The sequence below is a fragment of the Schistocerca serialis genome, chromosome 11 (assembly GCF_023864345.2).
Source record: "Schistocerca serialis cubense isolate TAMUIC-IGC-003099 chromosome 11, iqSchSeri2.2, whole genome shotgun sequence".
NCBI classification, from domain to species: Eukaryota; Metazoa; Arthropoda; class Insecta; order Orthoptera; family Acrididae; genus Schistocerca; species Schistocerca serialis.
This window is the reverse complement of record NC_064648.1, coordinates 164567232-164587157: the sequence shown is the minus strand read 5'-3', so window position 1 is coordinate 164587157 and position 19926 is coordinate 164567232. Positions and strand designations below refer to the sequence as shown.

General features: G+C 53.6%; 1 protein-coding gene across 1 annotated transcript in view; it reads left to right on the top strand.

Moving 5' to 3' along the window:
* Positions 1-1299: 1299 nt before the first annotated feature.
* LOC126426585 (uncharacterized) overlaps positions 1300-19926 on the top strand; it is a 61899-nt gene continuing 43272 nt past the window's right edge. Inside the window, exons 1-2 of the mRNA XM_050088480.1 lie at positions 1300-1336; positions 18255-18584. Of these exons, the coding sequence (XP_049944437.1) occupies positions 1300-1336; positions 18255-18584 (367 nt within the window). The remainder of the gene's footprint in view (positions 1337-18254; positions 18585-19926) is intronic.

Here is a 19926-nt window from a genome sequence, read left to right as displayed (position 1 = left end):
GTTGTGCTGTCCTCTCTAGTTGAGCTGTCCTCTCAACTTGAGCTGTCCTCTGAAGTTGAGCTGTCCTCTGAAGTTGAGCTGTCCTCTCAAGTTAAGCTGTCCTCTCAAGTTGAGATGTCCTCTCAAGTTGACCTCTCCTTCAACTTGAGCTGTCCTCTGATGTTGAGCTGTCCTCTGATGTCGAGCTGTCCTCTCTAGATGAGCTGTCCTCTCTAGATGAGCTGTCCTCTCTAGATGAGCTGTCCTCTCTAGATGAGCTGTCCTCTCTAGATGAGCTGTCCTCTCTAGATGAGCTGTCCTCTCTAGATGAGCTGTCCTCTCTAGATGAGCTGTCCTCTCTAGATGAGCTGTCCTCTCTAGATGATCTGTCCTCTCAAGTTGAGCTGACCTCTCAAGTTGTGCTGTCCTCTCTAGTTGAGCTGTCCTCTCAACTTGAGCTGTCCTCTGAAGTTGAGCTGTCCTCTGAAGTTGAGATGTCCTCTCAAGTTAAGCTGTCCTCTCAAGTTGAGTTGTCCTCTCAAGTTGAGATGTCCTCTCAAGTTGACCTCTTCTTCAAGTTGAGCTGTCCTCTGATGTTGAGCTGTCCTCTCTAGATGAGCTGTCCTCTCTACATGAGCTGTCCTCTCAAGTTGAGCTGTCCTCTCTAGTTGAGCTGTCCTCTCAAGTTGAGCTGTCCTCTCAAGTTGAGCTGTCCTCTCAAGTTGAGCTGTCCTCTCAAGTTAAGCTGTCCTCTCAAGTTGAGCTGTCCTCTCAAGTTGAGCTGTCCTCTCAAGTTGAGCTGTCCTCTCAAGTTGAGCTGTCCTCTCAACTTGAGCTGACCTCTCAAGTTGTGCTGTCCTCTCTAGTTGAGCTGTCCTCTCAACTTGAGCTCTCCTCTGAAGTTGAGCTGTCCTCTGAAGTTGAGCTGTCCTCTCAAGTTAAGCTGTCCTCTCAAGTCGAGATGTCCTCTCAAGTAGACCTCTCCTTCAAATTGAGCTGTCCTCTGATGTTGAGCTGTCCTCTCTAGATGAGCTGTCCTCTCTAGATGAGCTGTCCTCTCTAGATGAGCTGTCCTCTCTAGATGAGCTGTCCTCTCAAGTTGAGCTGCCCTCTCAAGTTGAGCTCTCATCTCAAGTTAAGCTGTCCTCTCAAGTTGAGCTGTCCTCTCAAGTTGAGCTGTCCTCTCAACTTGAGCTGACCTCTCAAGTTGTGCTGTCCTCTCTAGTTGAGCTCTCCTCTCAACTTGAGCTGTCCTCTGAAGTTGAGCTGTCCTCTGAAGTTGAGCTGTCCTCTCAAGTTAAGCTGTCCTCTCAAGTTGAGATGTCCTCTCAAGTTGACCTCTCCTTCAAGTTGAGCTGTCCTCTGATGTTGAGCTTTCCTCTCTAGATGAGCTGTCCTCTCTAGATGAGCTGTCCTCTCAAGTTGAGCTGTCCTCTCAAGTTGAGCTGTCCTCTCAAGTTGAGCTGTCCTCTCAAGTTGAGCTGTCCTCTCAAGTTAAGCTGTCCTCTCAAGTTGAGATGTCCTCTCAAGTTGACCTCTCCTTAAAGTTGAGCTGTCCTCTGATGTTGAGCTTTCCTCTCTAGATGAGCTGTCCTCTCTAGATGAGCTGTCCTCTCAAGTTGAGCTGTCCTCTCAAGTTGAGCTGTCCTCTCAAGTTGAGCTGTCCTCTCAAGTTGAGCTGTCCTCTCAAGTTGAGCTGTCCTCTCAAGTTGAGCTCTCCTCTCAAGTTAAGCTGTCGTCTCAAGTTAAGCTGTCCTCTCAAGTTGAGCTGTCCTCTCAAGTTGAGCTGTCCTCTCAACTTGAGCTGTCCTCTCAACTTGAGCTGTCCTCTCAACTTGAGCTGACCTCTCAAGTTGTGCTGTCCTCTCTAGTTGAGCTGTCCTCTCAACTTGAGCTGTCCTCTGAAGTTGAGCTGTCCTCTGAAGTTGAGCTGTCCTCTCAAGTTAAGCTGTCCTCTGAAGTTGAGCTGTCCTCTCAAGTTGAGATGTCCTCTCAAGTTGACCTCTCCTTCAAGTTGAGCTGTCCTCTGATGTTGAGCTTTCCTCTCTAGATGAGCTGTCCTCTCTAGATGAGCTGTCCTCTCAAGTTGAGCTGTCCTCGCATGCTGTGCCGTCCACGCAAGCTGTGCCGTCCACGCAAGCTGTGCCGTCCTCGCAAGGTGTGCTGTCCTCGCAAGGTGTGCTGTCCCTGCAAGCTCTGCTGTCCCCACAAGCTCTGCTGTCCCCGCAAGCTCTGCTGTCCCCGCAAGCTCTGCTGTCCCCGCAAGCTCTGCTGTCCCCGCAAGCTGTGCTGTCCCCGCAAGCTGTGCTGTCCCCGCAAGCTGTGCTGTCCCCGCAAGCTGTGCGGTCCCCGCAAGCTGTGCTGTCCCTGCAAGCTGTGCTGCTCTCGCAAGCTGTGCTGTCCCCGCAAGCTGTGCTGTCCCCGCAAGCTGTGATGTCCCCGCAAGCTGTGCTGTCCCTGCAAGCTGTGCTGCTCTCGCAAGCTGTGTTGTCCTCGCAAGCTGTGCTGTCCCCGCAAGCTGTGCTGTCCCCGCAAGCTGTGCTGTCCCCGCAAGCTGTGCTGTCCCTGCAAGCTGTGCTGCTCTCGCAAGCTGTGTTGTCCTCGCAAGTCGTGCTGTCCTCGCAAGCTGTGCTGTCCTCGCAAGCTGTGCTGTCCTCGCATGCTGTGCTGTCCTCACAAGCTGTGCTGTCCTCGCAAGCTGTGCTGTCCTAGAAAGCCGTGCTGTCCTGGCAAGCTTTGCTGTCCTCGCAAGCGTTCCTGTCTTTGTAAGTTGTGCTTTCCTCTCAAGTAGTGCTGTCCTCTCAAGTTGAGCTGTCCTCCTAAGTTGAGCTGTCCTCTCAAGTTAAGCTGTCCTCTCAGGTTGAGCTGTCCTCTCTAGATGAGCTGTCCTCTCTACATGAGCGGTCCTCTGAAGTTGAGCTGCCCTCTCAAGTTGAGCTGTCCTCTCAATTTAAGCTGTCCTCTCAAGTTAAGCTGTCCTCTCAAGTTGAGCTGTCTTCTCAAATTGAGTTGTCCTCTCAAGTTGAGCTGTCCTCTCAAGTTGAGCTGTCCTCGCAAGCCGTGCTGTCCTCGCAAGTTGTGCTGTCATCGCAAGCTGTGCTGTCCTCGCAAGCTGTGTTGTCCTCGCAAGCTGTGCTGTCCTCGCAAGCTGTGCTGTCCTCGCAAGCTGTGCTGTCCTCGCAAGCTGTGCTGTCCTCGCAAGCTGTGCTGTCCTCGCAAGCCATGCTGTCCTCGCAAGCCGTGCTGTCCTCGCTAGCTGTGCTGTCCTCGCAAGCCGTGCTGTCCTCGCAAGCCGTGCTGTCCTCGCAAGCCGTGCTGTCCTCGGAAGCCGTGCTGTCCACACAAGCCGTGCTGTCCTCGCAAGCCGTGCTGTCCTCGCAAGCCGTGCTGTCCTCGTAAGCCGTGCTGTCCTCGCAAGCCGTGCTGTCCTCGCAAGCCGTGCTGTCCTCACAAGCTTTGCTGTCCTCGCAAGCTTTGCTGTCCTCGCAAGCTGTGCTGTCCTCGCAAGCTGTGCTGTCCTCGCAAGCTGTGCTGTCCTCGCAAGCTGTGCTGTCCTCGCAAGCTGTGCTGTCCTCGCAAGCTGTGCTGTTCTCGCAAGCCGTGCTGTCTTCGCAAGCCGTGCTGTCGTCGCAATCCGTGCTGTCCTCGAGAGCCGTGCTGTCCTTGCAAGCTTTGCTGTCGGTGCAAGCTTTGCTGTTGGCGCAAGCTGTGCTGTCCGCCCAAGTTGTGCTGTCCTTGCAAGCTGTGCTGTCCTCTCAAGTTGTGCTGTCCCTTCAAGTTGTGCTGTCCCTTCAAGTTGAGCTGTCCTCTCAAGTTGTGCTGTCGTCTCAGGTTGAGCTGTCCTCTCAGGTTGAGCTGTCCTCTCAAGTTGAGCTGTCCTCTCAAGTTGAGCTGTCCTCTCAAGTTGAGCTGTCCTCTAAAATTTAGCTGTCCTCTCAAGTTGACCTGTCTTCTCTAGTTAATCTGTCCTCTCTAGTTGAGCTGTCCTCTCTAGTTGAGCTGTCTTCCCTAGTTGAGCTGTCCTCTCTAGTTGAGCTGTCCTCTCTAGTTGAGCTGTCCTCTCTAGTTGAGCTGTACTCTCTAGATGAGCTGTCCTCTCTACATGAGCGGTCCTCTCAAGTTGAGCTGCCCTCTCAAGTTGAGCTGCCCTCTCAAGTTGAGCTGTCCTCTCAATTTAAGCTGTCCTCTCAATTTAAGCTGTCCTCTCAGTTTGAGCTGTCTTCTCAAGTTGAGCTGTCCTCTCAAGTTGAGCTGTCCTCTCAAGTTGAGCTGTCCTCTCAAGTTGAGCTGTCCTCGCAAGCCGTGCTGTCCTCGCAAGTTGTGCTGTCATCGCAAGCTGTGCTGTCATCGCAAGCTGTGCTGTCCTCGCAAGCTGTGTTGTCCTCGCAAGCTGTGCTGTCCTCGCAAGCTGTGCTGTCCTCGCAAGCTGTGCTGTCCTCGCAAGCCGTGCTGTCCTCGCAAGCCGTGCTGTCCTCGCTAGCTGTGCTGTCCTCGCAAGCCGTGCTGTCCTCGCAAGCCGTGCTGTGCTCGGAAGCCGTGCTGTCCTCGCAAGCCGTGCTGTCCTCGCAAGCCGTGCTGTCCTCACAAGCTTTGCTGTCCTCAAAAGCTTTGCTGTCCTCGCAAGCTGTGCTGTCCTCGCAAGCCGTGCTGTTCTCGCAAGCCGTGCTGTTCTCGCAAGCCGTGCTGTCCTCGCAAGCCGTGCGTTCGTCGCAATCCGTGCTGTCCTCGCAAGCCGTGCTGTCCTTGCAAGCTTTGCTGTCGGTGCAAGCTTTGCTGTTGGCGCAAGCTGTGCTGTCCGCCCAAGTTGTGCTGTCCTTGCAAGTTGTGCTGTCCTCTCAAGTTGTGCCGTCCCCTCAAGTTGAGCTGTCGTCTCAGGTTGAACTGTCCTCTCAAGTTGAGCTGTCCTCTCAAGTTGAGCTGTCCTCTCAAGTAGATATGTCCTTTAAAGTTTAGCTGTCCTCTCAAGTTGAGCTGTCCTCTCAAGTTGAGCTGTCTTCTCTAGTTGATCTGTCCTCTCTAGTTGAGCTGTCCTCTCTAGTTGAGTTGTCTTCCCTAGTTGAGCTGTCCTCTCTAGTTGATCTGTCCTCTCTAGTTGAGCTGTCCTCTCTAGTTGAGCTGTCCTCTCTAGTTGAGCTGTTCTCTCACGTTGAGCTGTCCTCTCAAGTTGAGCTGTCCTCGCAAGAAGTGCTGTCCTCGCAAGCTGTGCTGTTCTCACAAACTGTTCTGTCCTCGCAAGCGTTGGTGTCCTCGCAAGTTATGCTTTCCTCTCAAGTAGTGCTGTCCTCTCAAGTTGAGCTGTCCTCTCAGGTTGAGCTGTCCTCTCAAGTTTAGCTGTCCTCTCAAGTTGAGCTGTCCTCTCAAGTTGAGCTGTCCTCTCAAGTTGAGCTGTCCGCGCAAGCTGTGCCGTCCACGGAAGCTGTGCCGTCCTCGCAAGCTGTGCCGTCCTCGCAAGCTGTGCCGTTCTCGCAAGGTGTGCTGTCCTCGCAAGCTGTACTGTCCTCACAAGCTGTGCTGTCCTTGCAAGCTGTGTTGTCCTCGCAAGCTGTGCTGTCCCCGCAAACTGTGCTGTCCTCGCAAGCTGTGCTGTCCTTGAAAGCTGTGCTGTCCTCGCAAGCTGTGCTGTCCTCGCAAGCTGTGCTGTCCTCACAAGCTGTGCTGTCCTCGCAAGCTGTGCTGTCCTAGAAAACCATGCTGTCCCGGCAAGCTGTGCTGTCCTCGCAAGCTATGCTGTCCTCTCAATTTGAGCTGTCCTCTCAAGTTGAGCTGTCCTCTCAAGTTGAGCTGTCCTCTCAAGTTGAGCTGTCCTCTCAAGTTAAGCTGTCCTCTCAGGTTGAGCTGTCCTCTCAAGCTGAGCTGTCCTCTCAAGTTGAGCTGTCCTCTCAAGTTGAGCTGTCCTCTCAACTTGAGCTGTCCTCTCAAGTTGAGCTGTCCTCTCAACTTGAGCTGTCCTCTCAACTTGAGCTGACCTCTCAAGTTGTGCTGTCCTCTCTAGTTGAGCTGTCCTCTCAACTTGAGCTGTCCTCTGAAGTTGAGCTGTCCTCTGAAGTTGAGCTGTCCTCTCAAGTTAAGCTGTCCTCTCACGTTGAGCTGTCCTCTCACGTTGAGCTGTCCTCTCAAGTTGAGATGTCCTCTTATGTTGACCTCTCCTTCAAGTTGAGCAGTCCTCTGATGTTGAGCTGTCCTCTCTAGATGAGCTGTCCTCTCTAGATGAGCTGTCCTCTCAAGTTGAGCTGTCCTCTCAAGTTGAGCTGTCCTCTCAAGCTGTCCTCTCTAGATGAGCTGTCCTCTCTACATGAGCTGTCCTCTCAAGTTGAGCTGCCCTCTCAAGTTGAGCTGCCCTCTCAAGTTGAGCTGTCCTCTCAAGTTAAGCTGTCCTCTCAAGTTAAGCTGTCCTCTCAAGTTGAGCTGTCCTCTCAAGTTGAGCTGTCTTCTCAAGTTGAGCTGTCCTCTCAAGTTGAGCTGTCCTCTCAAGTTGAGCTGTCCTCTCAAGTTGAGTTGTCCTCTCAAGTTGAGCTGTCCTCGCAAGCCGTGCAGTCCTCGCAAGTTGTGCTGTCCTCGCAAGCTGTGCTGTCCTCGCAAGCCGTGCTGTCCTTGCAAGCGGTGCTGTCCTTGCAAGCTGTGCTGTCCTCGCAAGTTGTGCTGTCCTCGCAAGCTGTGCTGTCCCCGCAAGCTGTGCTGTCCCCGCAAGCTGTACTGTCCCCGCAAGCTGTGCTGTCCCCGCAAGCTGTGCTGTCCCCGCAAGCTGTGCTGTCCCCGCAAGCTGTGCTGTCCCCGCAAGCTGTGCTGTCCCCGCAAGCTGTGCTGTCCCCGCAAGCTGTGCTGTCCCCGCAAGCTGTGCTGTCCCCGCAAGCTGTGCTGTCCCCGCAAGCTGTGCTGTCCCTGCAAGCTGTGCTGTCCCCGCAAGCTGTGCTGTCCCCGCAAGCTGTGCTGTCCCCGCAAGCTGTGCTGTCCCCGCAAGCTGTGCTGTCCCCGCAAGCTGTGCTGTCCCCGCAAGCTGTGCTGTCCCCGCAAGCTGTGCTGTCCCCGCAAGCTGTGCTGTCCCCGCAAGCTGTGCTGTCCCCGCAAGGTGTGCTGTCCCCGCAAGCTGTGCTGTCCCTGCAAGCTCTGCTGTCCCCGCAAGCTCTGCTGTCCCCGCAAGCTCTGCTGTCCCGGCAAGCTGTGCTGTCCACGCAAGCTGTGCTGTCCCCGCAAGCTGTGCTGTCCCTGCAAGCTGTGCTGCTCTCGCAAGCTGTGTTGTCCTCGCAAGTCGTGCTATCCTCGCAAGCTGTGCTGTCCTCGCAAGCTGTGCTGTCCTCGCAAGCTGTGCTGTCCTCGCAAGCTGTGCTGTCCCCGCAAACTGTGCTGTCCTCGCAAGCTGTGCTGTCCTTGAAAGCTGTGCTGTCCTCGCAAGCTGTGCTGTCCTCGCAAGCTGTGCTGTCCTCACAAGCTGTGCTGTCCTCGCAAGCTGTGCTGTCCTAGAAAACCATGCTGTCCCGGCAAGCTGTGCTGTCCTCGCAAGCTTTGTTGTCCTTGCAAGTTGTGCTTTCCTCTCAAGTAGTGCTGTCCTCTCAAGTTGAGCTGTCCTCTCAAGTTAAGCTGTCCTCTCAGGTTGAGCTGTCCTCTCAAGCTGAGCTGTCCTCTCAAGTTGAGCTGTCCTCTCAAGTTGAGCTGTCCTCTCAAGTTGAGCTGTCCTCTCAAGTTGAGCTGTCCTGTCAAGTTGAGCTGTCCTCTCAAGTTGAGCTGTCCTCTCAACTTGAGCTGTCCTCTCAACTTGAGCTGACCTCTCAAGTTGTGCTGTCCTCTCTAGTTGTGCTGTCCTCTCTAGTTGAGCTGTCCTCTCAACTTGAGCTGTCCTCTGAAGTTGAGCTGTCCTCTGAAGTTGAGCTGTCCTCTCAAGTTAAGCTGTCCTCTCACGTTGAGCTGTCCTCTCAAGTTGAGATGTCCTCTTATGTTGACCTCTCCTTCAAGTTGAGCAGTCCTCTGATGTTGAGCTGTCCTCTCTAGATGAGCTGTCCTCTCTAGATGAGCTGTCCTCTCAAGTTGAGCTGTCCTCTCAAGTTGAGCTGTCCTCCCAAGTTAAGCTGTCCTCTCAAGTTGAGCTGTCCTCTCAAGTTGAGCTGTCCTCTCAAGTTGACCTCTCCTTCAAGTTGAGCTGTCCTCTGATGTTGAGCTGTCCTCTCTAGATGAGCTGTCCTCTCAAGTTGAGCTGTCCTCTCAAGTTGAGCTGTCCTCTCAAGCTGTCCTCTCTAGATGAGCTGTCCTCTCTAGATGAGCTGTCCTCTCTACATGAGCTGTCCTCTCAAGTTGAGCTGCCCTCTCAAGTTGAGCTGTCCTCTCAAGTTAAGCTGTCCTCTCAACTTGAGCTGACCTCTCAAGTTGTGCTGTCCTCTCTAGTTGAGCTGTCCTCTCTACTTGAGCTGTCCTCTGAAGTTGAGCTGCCCTCTGAAGTTGAGCTGTCCTCTCAAGTTAAGCTGTCCTCTCACGTTGAGCTGTCCTCTCAAGTTGAGATGTCCTCTTATGTTGACCTCTCCTTCAAGTTGAGCAGTCCTCTGATGTTTAGCTGTCCTCTCTAGATGAGCTGTCCTCTCTAGATGAGCTGTCCTCTCAAGTTGAGCTGTCCTCTCAAGTTGAGCTGTCCTCTCAACTTGAGCTGTCCTCTCAACTTGAGCTGTCCTCTCAACTTGAGCTGTCCTCTCAACTTGAGCTGACCTCTCAAGTTGTGCTGTCCTCTCAAGTTGTGCTGTCCTCTCTAGTTGAGCTGTCCTCTCAACTTGAGCTGCCTCTGAAGTTGAGCTGTCCTCTCAAGTTGAGATGTCCTCTCAAGTTGAGCTGTCCTCTCAAGTTGAGCTGTCCTCTCAAGTTGAGATGTCCTCTCAAGTTGACCTCTTCTTCAAGTTGAGCTGTCCTCTGATGTTGAGCTGTCCTCTCTAGATGAGCTGTCATCTCTACATGAGCTGTCCTCTCAAGTTGAGCTGTCCTCTCAAGTTGAGCTGTCCTCTCAAGTTGAGCTGTCCTCTCAAGTTGAGCTGTCCTCTCAAGTTGAGCTGTCCTCTCAAGTTGAGCTGTCCTCTCAAGTTAAGCTGTCCTCTCAAGTTAAGCTGTCCTCTCAAGTTAAGCTGTCCTCTCAAGTTGAGCTGTCCTCTGAAGTTGAGCTGTCCTCTCAAGTTGAGCTGTCCTCTCAAGTTGAGCTGTCCTCTCAAGTTGAGCTGTCCTCTCAAGTTGAGCTGTCCTCTCAAGTTGAGCTGTCCTCTCAAGTTGAGCTGTCCTCCCAAGATGAGCTGTCCTCTCAAGTTGAGCAGTCCTCTCAAGTTGAGCTGTCCTCTCAACTTGAGCTGACCTCTCAAGTTGTGCTGTCCTCTCTAGTTGAGCTGTCCTCTCAACTTGAGCTGTCCTCTCAACTTGAGCTGTCCTCTCAACTTGAGCTGTCCTCTCAACTTGAGCTGTCCTCTGAAGTTGAGCTGTCCTCTGAAGTTAAGCTGTCCTCTCAAGTCGAGATGTCGTCTCAAGTAGACATCTCCTTCAAATTGAGCTGTCCTCTGATGTTGAGCTGTCCTCTCTAGATGAGCTGTCCTCTCTAGATGAGCTGCCCTCTCTAGATGAGCTGTCCTCTCTAGATGAGCTGTCCTCTCAAGTTGAGCTGTCCTCTCAAGTTGAGCTGTCCTCTCAAGTTGAGCTGTCCTCTCAAGTTGAGCTGTCCTCTCAAGTTGAGCTGTCCTCTCAAGTTGAGCTGTCCTCTCAAGTTGAGCTGTCCTCTCGAGTTGAGCTGTCCTCTCGAGTTGAGCTGTCCTCTCGAGTTGAGCTGTCCTCTCGAGTTGAGCTGTCCTCTCGAGTTGAGCTGTCCTCTCGAGTTGAGCTGTCCTCTCCAGTTGAGCTGTCCTCTCGAGTTGAGCTGTCCTCTCAAGTTGAGCTGTCCTCTCAAGTTGAGCTGTCCTCTCAAGTTGAGCTGTCCTCTCAAGTTGAGCTGTCCTCTCAAGTTGAGCTGTCCTCTCAAGTTGAGCTGTCCTCTCAAGTTGAGCTGTCCTCTCAAGTTGAGCTGTATTCGCAAGCCGTGCTGTCCTCGCAAGTTGTGCTGTCATCGCAAGCTGTGCTGTCTTCGCAAGCTGTGCTGTCTTCGAAAGCTGTGCTGTCCTCGCAAGCTGTGCTGTCCTCACAAGCTGTGCTGTCCTCGCAAGCTGTGCTGTCCTCGCAAGCCGTGCAGTCCTTGCAAGCTGTGCTGACCTCGCAAGCTGTGCTGTCCTCGCAAGCCGTGCTGTCCTCACAAGCCGTGCTGTCCTCACAAGCCGTGCTGTCCTTGGAAGCCGTGCTGTCCACGCAAGCCTTGCTGTCCTCGCAAGCCTTGCTGTCCTCGCAAGCCGTGCTGTCCTCACAAGCTTTGCTGTCCTCGCAAGCTTTGCTGTCCTCGCAAGTTGTGCTGTCCTCGCAAGTTGTGCTGTCCTCTCAAGTTGAGCTGTCCTCTCAAGTTGAGCTGCTCTCGCAAGCTGTGCTGTCCTTTAAGCCGTGCTGTCCTCGCAAGCCGTGCTGTCGTCGCAATCTGTGCTGTCGTCGCAATCTGTGCTGTCCTCGCAAGCCGTGCTGTCCTTGCAAGCTTTGCTGTCGGTGCAAGCTTTGCTCTCGGCGCAAGCTGTGCTGTCCCCCCAAGTTGTGCTGTCCTCGCAAGTTGTGCTGTCCTCTCAAGTTGTGCTGTCCTCTTAAGTTGAGCTGTCCTCTCAACTTGAGCTGTCGTCTCAGGTTGAGCTGTCCTCTCAAGTTGAGCTGTCCTCTGAAGTTGAGCTGTCCTCTCAAGTTAAGCTGTCCTCTCAAGTTGAGATGTCCTCTCAAGTTGACCTCTCCTTCAAGTTGAGCTGTCCTCTGATGTTGAGCTTTCCTCTCTAGATGAGCTGTCCTCTCTAGATGAGCTGTCCTCTCTAGATGAGCTGTCCTCTCTAGATGAGCTGTCCTCTCTAGATGAGCTGTCCTCTCAAGTTGAGCTGTCCTCTCAAGTTGAGCTGTCCTCTCAAGTTGAGCTGTCCTCGCAATCTGTGCTGTCCCCGCAAGGTGTGCTGTCCCCGCAAGCTGTGCTGTCCCCGCAAGCTGTGCTGTCCCCGCAAGCTGTGCTGTCCCCGCAAGCTGTGCTGTCCCCGCAAGCTGTGCTGTCCTCGCAATCTGTGCTGTCCCCGCAAGCTGTGCTGTCCCCGCAAGCTGTGCTGTCCCCGCAAGCTCTGCTGTCCCCACAAGCTCTGCTGTCCCCGCAAGCTGTGCTGTCCCCGCAAGCTGTGCTGTCCCCGCAAGCTGTGCTGTCCCCGCAAGCTGTGCTGCTCTCGCATGCTGTGTTGTCCTCGCAAGTCGTGCTGTCCTCGCAAGCCGTGCTGTCGTCGCAATCCGTGCTGTCCTCGCAAGCCGTGCTGTCCTCGCAAGCTTTGCTGTCGGTGCAAGCTTTGCTGTCGGCGCAAGCTGTGCTGTCCGCCCAAGTTGTGCTGTCCTCGCAAGTTGTGCTGTCCTCTCAAGATGTGCTGTCCTCTCAAGTTGAGCTGTCCTCTCAAGTTGAGCTGTCGTCTCAGGTTGAGCTGTCCTCTCAAGTTGAGCTGTCCTCTAAAGTTGAGCTGTCCTCTCAAGTTGAGCTGTCCTCTCAAGTTGAGCTGTCTTCTCTAGTTGATCTGTCCTCCCTAGTTGAGCTGTATTCCCTAGTTGAGCTGTCCTCTCTAGTTGAGCTGTCCTCTCCAGTTGAGCTGTCCTCTCTAGTTGAGCTGTCCTCTCTAGTTGAGCTGTTCTCTCACGTTGAGCTGTCCTCACAAGTTGAGCTGTCCTCTCAAGATGTGCTGTCCTCACAAGCTGTGTTGTCCTCGCAAGCTGTGCTGTCCTAGAAAGCCGTGCTGTCCTGGCAAGCTGTGCTGTCCTCACAAGCGTTGCTGTCCTCGCAAGTTGTGCTTTCCTCTCAAGTAGTGCTGTCCTCTCATGTTGAGCTGTCCTCTCATGTTGAGCTGTCCTCTCAAGTTGAGCTGTCCTCTCAAGTTGAGCTGTCCTCGCAAGCTGTGCCGGCCACGCAAGCTGTGCCGTCCACGCAAGCTGTGCCGTCCACGCAAGCTGTGCCGTACTCGCAAGGTGTGCTGTCCTTGCAAGCTGTGCTGTCCTCGCAAGCTGTGCTGTCCTCGCAAGCTGTGCTGTCCTCGCAAGCTGTGCTGTCCTCGCAAGCTGTGCTGTTCTCGCAAGCTGTGCTGTCCTCGCAAGCTGTGCTGTCCTCGCAAGCTGTGCTGTCCTCGCAAGCTGTGCCGTCCTCGCAAGCTGTGCTGTCCTCGCAAGCTGTGCTGTCCTCGCAAGCTGTGCTGTCCTCGCAAGCTGTGCTGTCCTCGCAAGCTGTGCTGTCCTCGCAAGCTGTGCTGTCCTCGCAAGCTGTGCTGTCCTCGCAAGCTGTGCTGTCCTCGCAAGCTTTGCTGTCCTCGCAAGCTGTGCTGTCCTCGCAAGCTGTGCTGACCTCGCAAGCTGTGCTGTCCTCGCAAGCTGTGCTGTCCTCACAAGCTGTGCTGTCCTCGCAAGCTGTGCTGTCCTAGAAAGCCGTGCTGTCCTGGCAAGCTTTGCTGTCCTCGCAAGCGTTGCTGTCCTTGTAAGTTGTGCTTTCCTCTCAAGTAGTGCTGTCCTCTCAAGTTGAGCTGTCCTCCTAAGTTGAGCTGTCCCCTCAAGTTAAGCTGTCCTCTCTGGTTGAGCTGTCCTCTCTAGATGAGCTGTCCTCTCTACATGAGCGGTCCTCTGAAGTTGAGCTGCCCTCTCAAGTTGAGCTGTCCTCTCAATTTAAGCTGTCCTCTCAAGTTAAGCTGTCCTCTCAGTTTGAGCTGTCTTCTCAAGTTGAGCTGTCCTCTCAAGTTGAGCTGTCCTCTCAAGTTGAGCTGTCCTCTCAAGTTGAGCTGTCCTCGCAAGCCGTGCTGTCCTCGCAAGTTGTGCTGTCATCGCAAGCTGTGCTGTCCTCGCAAGCTGTGCTGTCCTCGCAAGCTGTGCTGTCCTCGCAAGCTGTGCTGTCCTCGCAAGCTGTGCTGTCCTCGCAAGCTGTGCTGTCCTCGCAAGCTGTGCTGTCCTCGCAAGCTGTGCTGTCCTCGCAAGCTGTGCTGTCCTCGCAAGCTGTGCTGTCCTCGCACGCCGTGCTGTCCTCGCAAGCCGTGCTGTCCTCGCTAGCTGTGCTGTCCTCGCAAGCCGTGCTGTCCTCCCAAGCCGTGCTGTGCTCGGAAGCCATGCTGTCCACGCAAGCCGTGCTGTCCTCGCAAGCCGTGCTGTCTTCACAAGCTTTGCTGTCTTCGCAAGCTGTGCTATCCTCGCAAGCTGTGCTGTCCTCGCAAGCTGTGCTGTTCTCACAAGCCGTGCTGTCTTCGCAAGCCGTGCTGTCTTCGCAAGCCGTGCTGTCTTCGCAAGCCGTGCTGTCTTCGCAAGCCGTGCTGTCGTCGCAATCCGTGCTGTCCTCGAGAGCCGTGCTGTCCTTGCAAGCTTTGCTGTCGGTGCAATCTTTGCTGTTGGCGCCCAAGTTGTGCTGTCCTTGCAAGTTGTGCTGTCCTTTCAAGTTGTGCTGTCCCCTCAAGTTGAGCTGTCCTCTCAAGTCGAGCTGTCGTCTCAGGTTGAGCTGTCCTCTCAGGTTGAGCTGTCCTCTCAAGTTGAGCTGTCCTCTCAAGTTGAGCTGTCCTCTCAAGTTGAGCTGTCCTCTCAAGTTGAGCTGTCCTCTCAAGTTGAGCTGTCCTCTCAAGTTGAGCTGTCCTCTAAAGTTTAGCTGTCCTCTCAAGTTGAGCTGTCCTCTCTAGTTGAGCTGTCCTCTCTAGTTGAGCTGTCTTCCCTAGTTGAGCTGTCTTCCCTAGTTGAGCTGTCCTCTCTAGTTGAGCTGTCCTCTCTAGTTGAGCTGTCCTCTCTAGTTGAGCTGTCCTCTCTAGTTGAGCTGTCCTCTCTAGTTGAGCTGTCCTCTCTAGTTGAGCTGTCCTCTCTAGTTGAGCTGTCCTCTCTAGTTGAGCTGTCCTCTCTAGTTGAGCTGTCCTCTCTAGTTGAGCTGTCCTCTCTAGTTGAGCTGTCCTCTCTAGTTGAGCTGTCCTCTCTAGTTGAGCTGTCCTCTCTAGTTGAGCTGTTCTCTCACGTTGAGCTGTCCTCACAATTAGAGCTGTCCTCTCAAGTTGAGCTGTCCTCACAAGCAGTGCTGTCCTCGCAAGCTGTGCTGTCCTCGCAAACTGTGCTGTCCTCGCAAGCGTTGGTGTCCTCGCAAGTTATGCTTTCCTCTCAAGTAGTGCTGTCCTCTCAAGTTGAGCTGTCCTCTCAAGTTAAGCTGTCCTCTCAAGTTAAGCTGTCCTCTCAAGTTGAGCTGTCCTCTCAGGTTGAGCTGTCCTCTCAAGTTGATTTGTCCTCTCAAGTTGATTTGTCCTCTCAAGTACAGCTGTACTCTCAAGTTGAGCTGTTCTCTCAAGTTGAGCTGTTCTCTCAAGTTGAGCTGTCCTCGCAAGCTGTGCTGACCTCGCAAGCTGTGCTGACCTCGCAAGCCGTGCTGTCCTCGCAAGCCGTGCTGTCCTCGCAAGCCGTGCTGTCCTCGCAAGCCGTGCTGACCTCGCAAGCCGTGATGTCCTCGCAAGCTGTGCTGTCCACGCAAGCCTTGCTGTCCACGAAAGCCGTGCTGTCCTCACAAGCTTTGCTGTCCTCACAAGCTTTGCTGTCGTCGCAAGCTGTGCTGTCCTCGCAAGCTGTGCTGTTCTCGCAAGCCGTGCTGTCCTCGCAAGCCGTGCTGTCCTCGCAAGCCGTGCTGTCGTCGCAATCCGTGATGTCCTCGCAAGCCGTGCTGTCCTTGCAAGCTTTGCTGTCGGTGCAAGCTTTGCTGTTGGCGCAAGCTGTGCTGTCCGCCCAAGTTGTGCTGTCCTTGCAAGTTGTGCTGTCCTCTCAAGTTGTGCCGTCCCCTCAAGTTGAGCTGTCCTCTCAAGTTGAGCTGTCATCGCAGGTTGAACTGTCCTCTCAAGTTGAGCTGTCCTCTCAAGTTGAGCTGTCCTCTCAAGTTGATATGTCCTCTAAAGTTTAGCTGTCCTCTCAAGTTGAGCTGTCCTCTCAAGTTGAGCTGTCTTCTCTAGTTGATCTGTCCTCTCTAGTTGATCTGTCCTCTCTAGTTGAGCTGTCTTCCCTAGTTGAGCTGTCGTCTCTAGTTGAGCTGTCCTCTCTAGTTGAGCTGTCCTCTCTAGTTGAGCTGTCCTCTCTAGTTGAGCTGTTCTCTCACGTTGAGCTGTCCTCACAATTAGAGCTGTCCTCTCAAGTTGAGCTGTCCTCACAAGCAGTGCTGTCCTCGCAAGCTGTGCTGTCCTCGCAAACTGTGCTGTCCTCGCAAGCGTTGGTGGCCTCGCAAGTTATGCTTTCCTCTCAAGTAGTGCTGTCCTCTCAAGTTAAGCTGTCCTCTCAAGTTGAGCTGTCCTCTCAGGTTGAGCTGTCCTCTCAAGTTGAGCTGTCCTCTCAAGTTGATTTGTCCTCCCAAGTTGATTTGTCCTCTCAAGTTGATTTGTCCTCTCAAGTTCAGCTGTCCTCTCAAATTGAGCTGTTCTCTCAAGTTGAGCTGTCCTCGCAAGCTGTGCTGTCCTCGCAAACTGTGCTGTCCTCGCAAGCGTTGGTGGCCTCGCAAGTTATGCTTTCCTCTCAAGTAGTGCTGTCCTCTCAAGTTGGGCTGTCCTCTCAAGTTAAGCTGTCCTCTCAGGTTGAGCTGTCCTCTCAAGGTTAGCTGTCCTCTCAAGTTGAGCTGTCCTCTCAAGTTGAGCTGTCCTCTCAAGTTGAGCTGTCCGCGCAAGCTGTGCCGTCCACGCAAGCTGTGCCGTCCTCGCAAGGTGTGCTGTCCTCGCAAGCTGTGCTGTCCTCGCAAGGTGTGCTGTCCTCGCAAGCTGTGCTGTCCTCGCAAGCTGTGCTGTCCTTGCAAGCTGTGCTGTCCTCGCAAGCTGTGCTGTCCCCGCAAACTGTGCTGTCCTCGCAAGCTGTGCTGTCCTCGCAAGCTGTGCTGTCCTCGCAAGCTGTGCTGTCCTCGCAAGCTGTGCTGTCCTCACAAGCTGTGCTGTCCTCGCAAGCTGTGCTGTCCTAGAAAACCATGCTGTCCCGGCAAGCTGTGCTGTCCTCGCAAGCTTTGCTGTCCTCGCAACTTGTGCTTTCCTCTCAAGTAGTGCTGTCCTCTCAAGTTGAGCTGTCCTCTCAAGTTGAGCTGTCCTCTCAAGTTGAGATGTCCTCTTATGTTGACCTCTCCTTCAAGTTGAGCAGTCCTCTGATGTTGAGCTGTCCTCTCTAGATGAGCTGTCCTCTCAAGTTGAGCTGTCCTCTCGAGTTGAGCTGTCCTCTCAACTTGAGCTGTCCTCTCAAGTTGAGCTGTCCTCTCAACTTGAGCTGTCCACTCAAGTTGAGCTGTCCTCTCAACTTGAGCTGTCCTCTCAACTTGAGCTGACCTCTCTAGTTGTGCTGTCCTCTCTAGTTGAGCTGTCCTCTCAACTTGAGCTGTCCTCTGAAGTTGAGCTGCCCTCTGAAGTTGAGCTGTCCTCTCAAGTTAAGCTGTCCTCTCACGTTGAGCTGTCCTCTCAAGTTGAGATGTCCTCTTATGTTGACCTCTCCTTCAAGTTGAGCAGTCCTCTAATGTTGAGCAGTCCTCTGATGTTGAGCTGTCCTCTCTAGATGAGCTGTCCTCTCTAGATGAGCTGTCCTCTCAAGTTGAGCTGTCCTCTGAAGTTGAGCTGTCCTCCCAAGTTAAGCTGTCCTCTCAAGTTGAGCTGTCCTCACAAGTTGAGCTGTCCTCACAAGTTGAGCTGTCCTCTCAAGTTGAGCTGTCCTCTCAAGTTGAGCTGTCCTCTCAAGTTGAGCTGTCCTCTCAAGTTGACCTCTCCTTCAAGTTGAGCTGTCCTCTGATGTTGAGCTGTCCTCTCTAGATGAGCTGTCCTCTCAAGTTGAGCTGTCCTCTCAAGTTGAGCTGTCCTCTCAAGCTGTCCTCTCTAGATGAGCTGGTTCTCTACATGAGCTGTCCTCTCAAGTTGAGCTGCCCTCTCAAGTTGAGCTGCCCTCTCAAGTTGAGCTGTCCTCTCAAGTTAAGCTGTCCTCTCAAGTTAAGCTGTCCTCTCAAGTTGAGCTGTCCTCTCAAGTTGAGCTGTCTTCTCAAGTTGAGCTGTCCTCTCAAGCTGAGCTGTCCTCTCAAGTTGAGCTGTCCTCTCAAGTTGAGTTGTCCTCTCAAGTTGAGCTGTCCTCGCAAGCCGTGCAGTCCTCGCAAGTTGTGCTGTCCTCGCAAGCTGTGCTGTCCTCGCAAGCCGTGCTGTGCTTGCAAGCGGTGCTGTCCTTGCAAGCCGTGCTGTCCTCGCAAGTTGTGCTGTCCTCGCAAGTTGTGCTGTCCTCTCAAGTTGTGCTGTCCTCTCAAGTTGAGCTGTCCTCTCAACTTGAGCTGACCTCTCAAGTTGTGCTGTCCTCTCTAGTTGAGCTGTCCTCTCAACTAGAGCTGTCCTCTGAAGTTGAGCTGTCCTCTGAAGTTGAGCTGTCCTCTCAAGTTAAGCTGTCCTCTCAAGTTGAGATGTCCTCTCAAGTTGACCTCTCCTTCAAGTTGAGCTGTCCTCTGATGTTGAGCTGTCCTCTGATGTCGAGCTGTCCTCTCTAGATGAGCTGTCCTCTCTAGATGAGCTGTCCTCTCTAGATGAGCTGTCCTCTCTAGATGAGCTGTCCTCTCTAGATGATCTGTCCTCTCAAGTTGAGCTGACCTCTCAAGTTGTGCTGTCCTCTCTAGTTGAGCTGTCCTCTCAACTTGAGCTGTCCTCTGAAGTTGAGCAGTCCTCTGAAGTTGAGATGTCCTCTCAAGTTAAGCTGTCCTCTCAAGTTGAGTTGTCCTCTCAAGTTGAGATGTCCTCTCAAGTTGACCTCTTCTTCAAGTTGAGCTGTCCTCTGATGTTGAGCTGTCCTCTCTAGATGAGCTGTCCTCTCTACATGAGCTGTCCTCTCAAGTTGAGCTGTCCTCTCAAGTTGAGCTGTCCTCTCAAGTTGAGCTGTCCTCTCAAGTTGAGCTGTCCTCTCAAATTGAGCTGTCCTCTCAAGTTAAGCTGTCCTCTCAAGTTGAGCTGTCCTCTCAAGTTGAGCTGTCCTCTCAAGTTGAGCTGTCCTCTCAAGTTGAGCTGTCCTCTCAACTTGAGCTGACCTCTCAAGTTGTGCTGTCCTCTCTAGTTGAGCTGTCCACTCAACTTGAGCTGTCCTCTGAAGTTGAGCTGTCCTCTGAAGTTGAGCTGTCCTCTCAAGTTAAGCTGTCCTCTCAAGTCGAGATGTCCTCTCAAGTAGACCTCTCCTTCAAATTGAGCTGTCCTCTGATGTTGAGCTGTCCTCTCTAGATGAGCTGTCCTCTCTAGATGAGCTGTCCTCTCTAGATGAGCTGTCGTCTCTAGATGAGCTGTCCTCTCAAGTTGAGCTGCCCTCTCAAGTTGAGCTCTCCTCTCAAGTTAAGCTGTCCTCTCAAGTTGAGCTGTCCTCTCAAGTTGAGCTGTCCTCTCAACTTGAGCTGACCTCTCAAGTTGTGCTGTCCTCTCTAGTTGAGCTCTCCTCTCAACTTGAGCTGTCCTCTGAAGTTGAGCTGTCCTCTGAAGTGGAGCTGTCCTCTCAAGTTAAGCTGTCCTCTCAAGTTGAGATGTCCTCTCAAGTTGACCTCTCCTTCAAGTTGAGCTGTCCTCTGATGTTGAGCTTTCCTCTCTAGATGAGCTGTCCTCTCTAGATGAGCTGTCCTCTCAAGTTGAGCTGTCCTCTCAAGTTGAGCTGTCCTCTCAAGTTGAGCTGTCCTCTCAAGTTGAGCTGTCCTCTCAAGTTAAGCTGTCCTCTCAAGTTGAGATGTCCTCTCAAGTTGACCTCTCCTTCAAGTTGAGCTGTCCTCTGATGTTGAGCTTTCCTCTCTAGATGAGCTGTCCTCTCTAGATGAGCTGTCCTCTCAAGTTGAGCTGTCCTCTCAAGTTGAGCTGTCCTCTCAAGTTGAGCTGTCCTCTCAAGTTGAGCTGTCCTCTCAGGTTGAGCTGTCCTCTCAAGTTGAGCTCTCCTCTCAAGTTAAGCTGTCCTCTCAAGTTAAGCTGTCCTCTCAAGTTGAGCTGTCCTCTCAAGTTGAGCTGTCCTCTCAACTTGAGCTGTCCTCTCAACTTGAGCTGTCCTCTCAACTTGAGCTGACCTCTCAAGTTGTGCTGTCCTCTCTAGTTGAGCTGTCCTCTCAACTTGAGCTGTCCTCTGAAGTTGAGCTGTCCTCTGAAGTTGAGCTGTCCTCTCAAGTTAAGCTGTCCTCTGAAGTTGAGCTGTCCTCTCAAGTTGAGATGTCCTCTCAAGTTGACCTCTCCTTCAAGTTGAGCTGTCCTCTGATGTTGAGCTTTCCTCTCTAGATGAGCTGTCCTCTCTAGATGAGCTGTCCTCTCAAGTTGAGCTGTCCTCGCATGCTGTGCCGTCCACGCAAGCTGTGCCGTCCACGCAAGCTGTGCCGTCCTCGCAAGGTGTGCTGTCCTCGCAAGGTGTGCTGTCCCTGCAAGCTCTGCTGTCCCCGCAAGCTCTGCTGTCCCCGCAAGCTCTGCTGTCCCCGCAAGCTCTGCTGTCCCCGCAAGCTCTGCTGTCCCCGCAAGCTGTGCTGTCCCCGCAAGCTGTGCTGTCCCCGCAAGCTGTGCTGTCCCCGCAAGCTGTGCTGTCCCCGCAAGCTGTGCTGTCCCTGCAAGCTGTGCTGCTCTCGCAAGCTGTGCTGTCCCCGCAAGCTGTGCTGTCCCCGCAAGCCGTGATGTCCCCGCAAGCTGTGCTGTCCCTGCAAGCTGTGCTGCTCTCGCAAGCTGTGTTGTCCTCGCAAGCTGTGCTGTCCCCGCAAGCTGTGCTGTCCCCGCAAGCTGTGCTGTCCCCGCAAGCTGTGCTGTCCCTGCAAGCTGTGCTGCTCTCACAAGCTGTGTTGTCCTCGCAAGTCGTGCTGTCCTCGCAAGCTGTGCTGTCCTCGCAAGCTGTGCTGTCCTCGCATGCTGTGCTGTCCTCACAAGCTGTGCTGTCCTCGCAAGC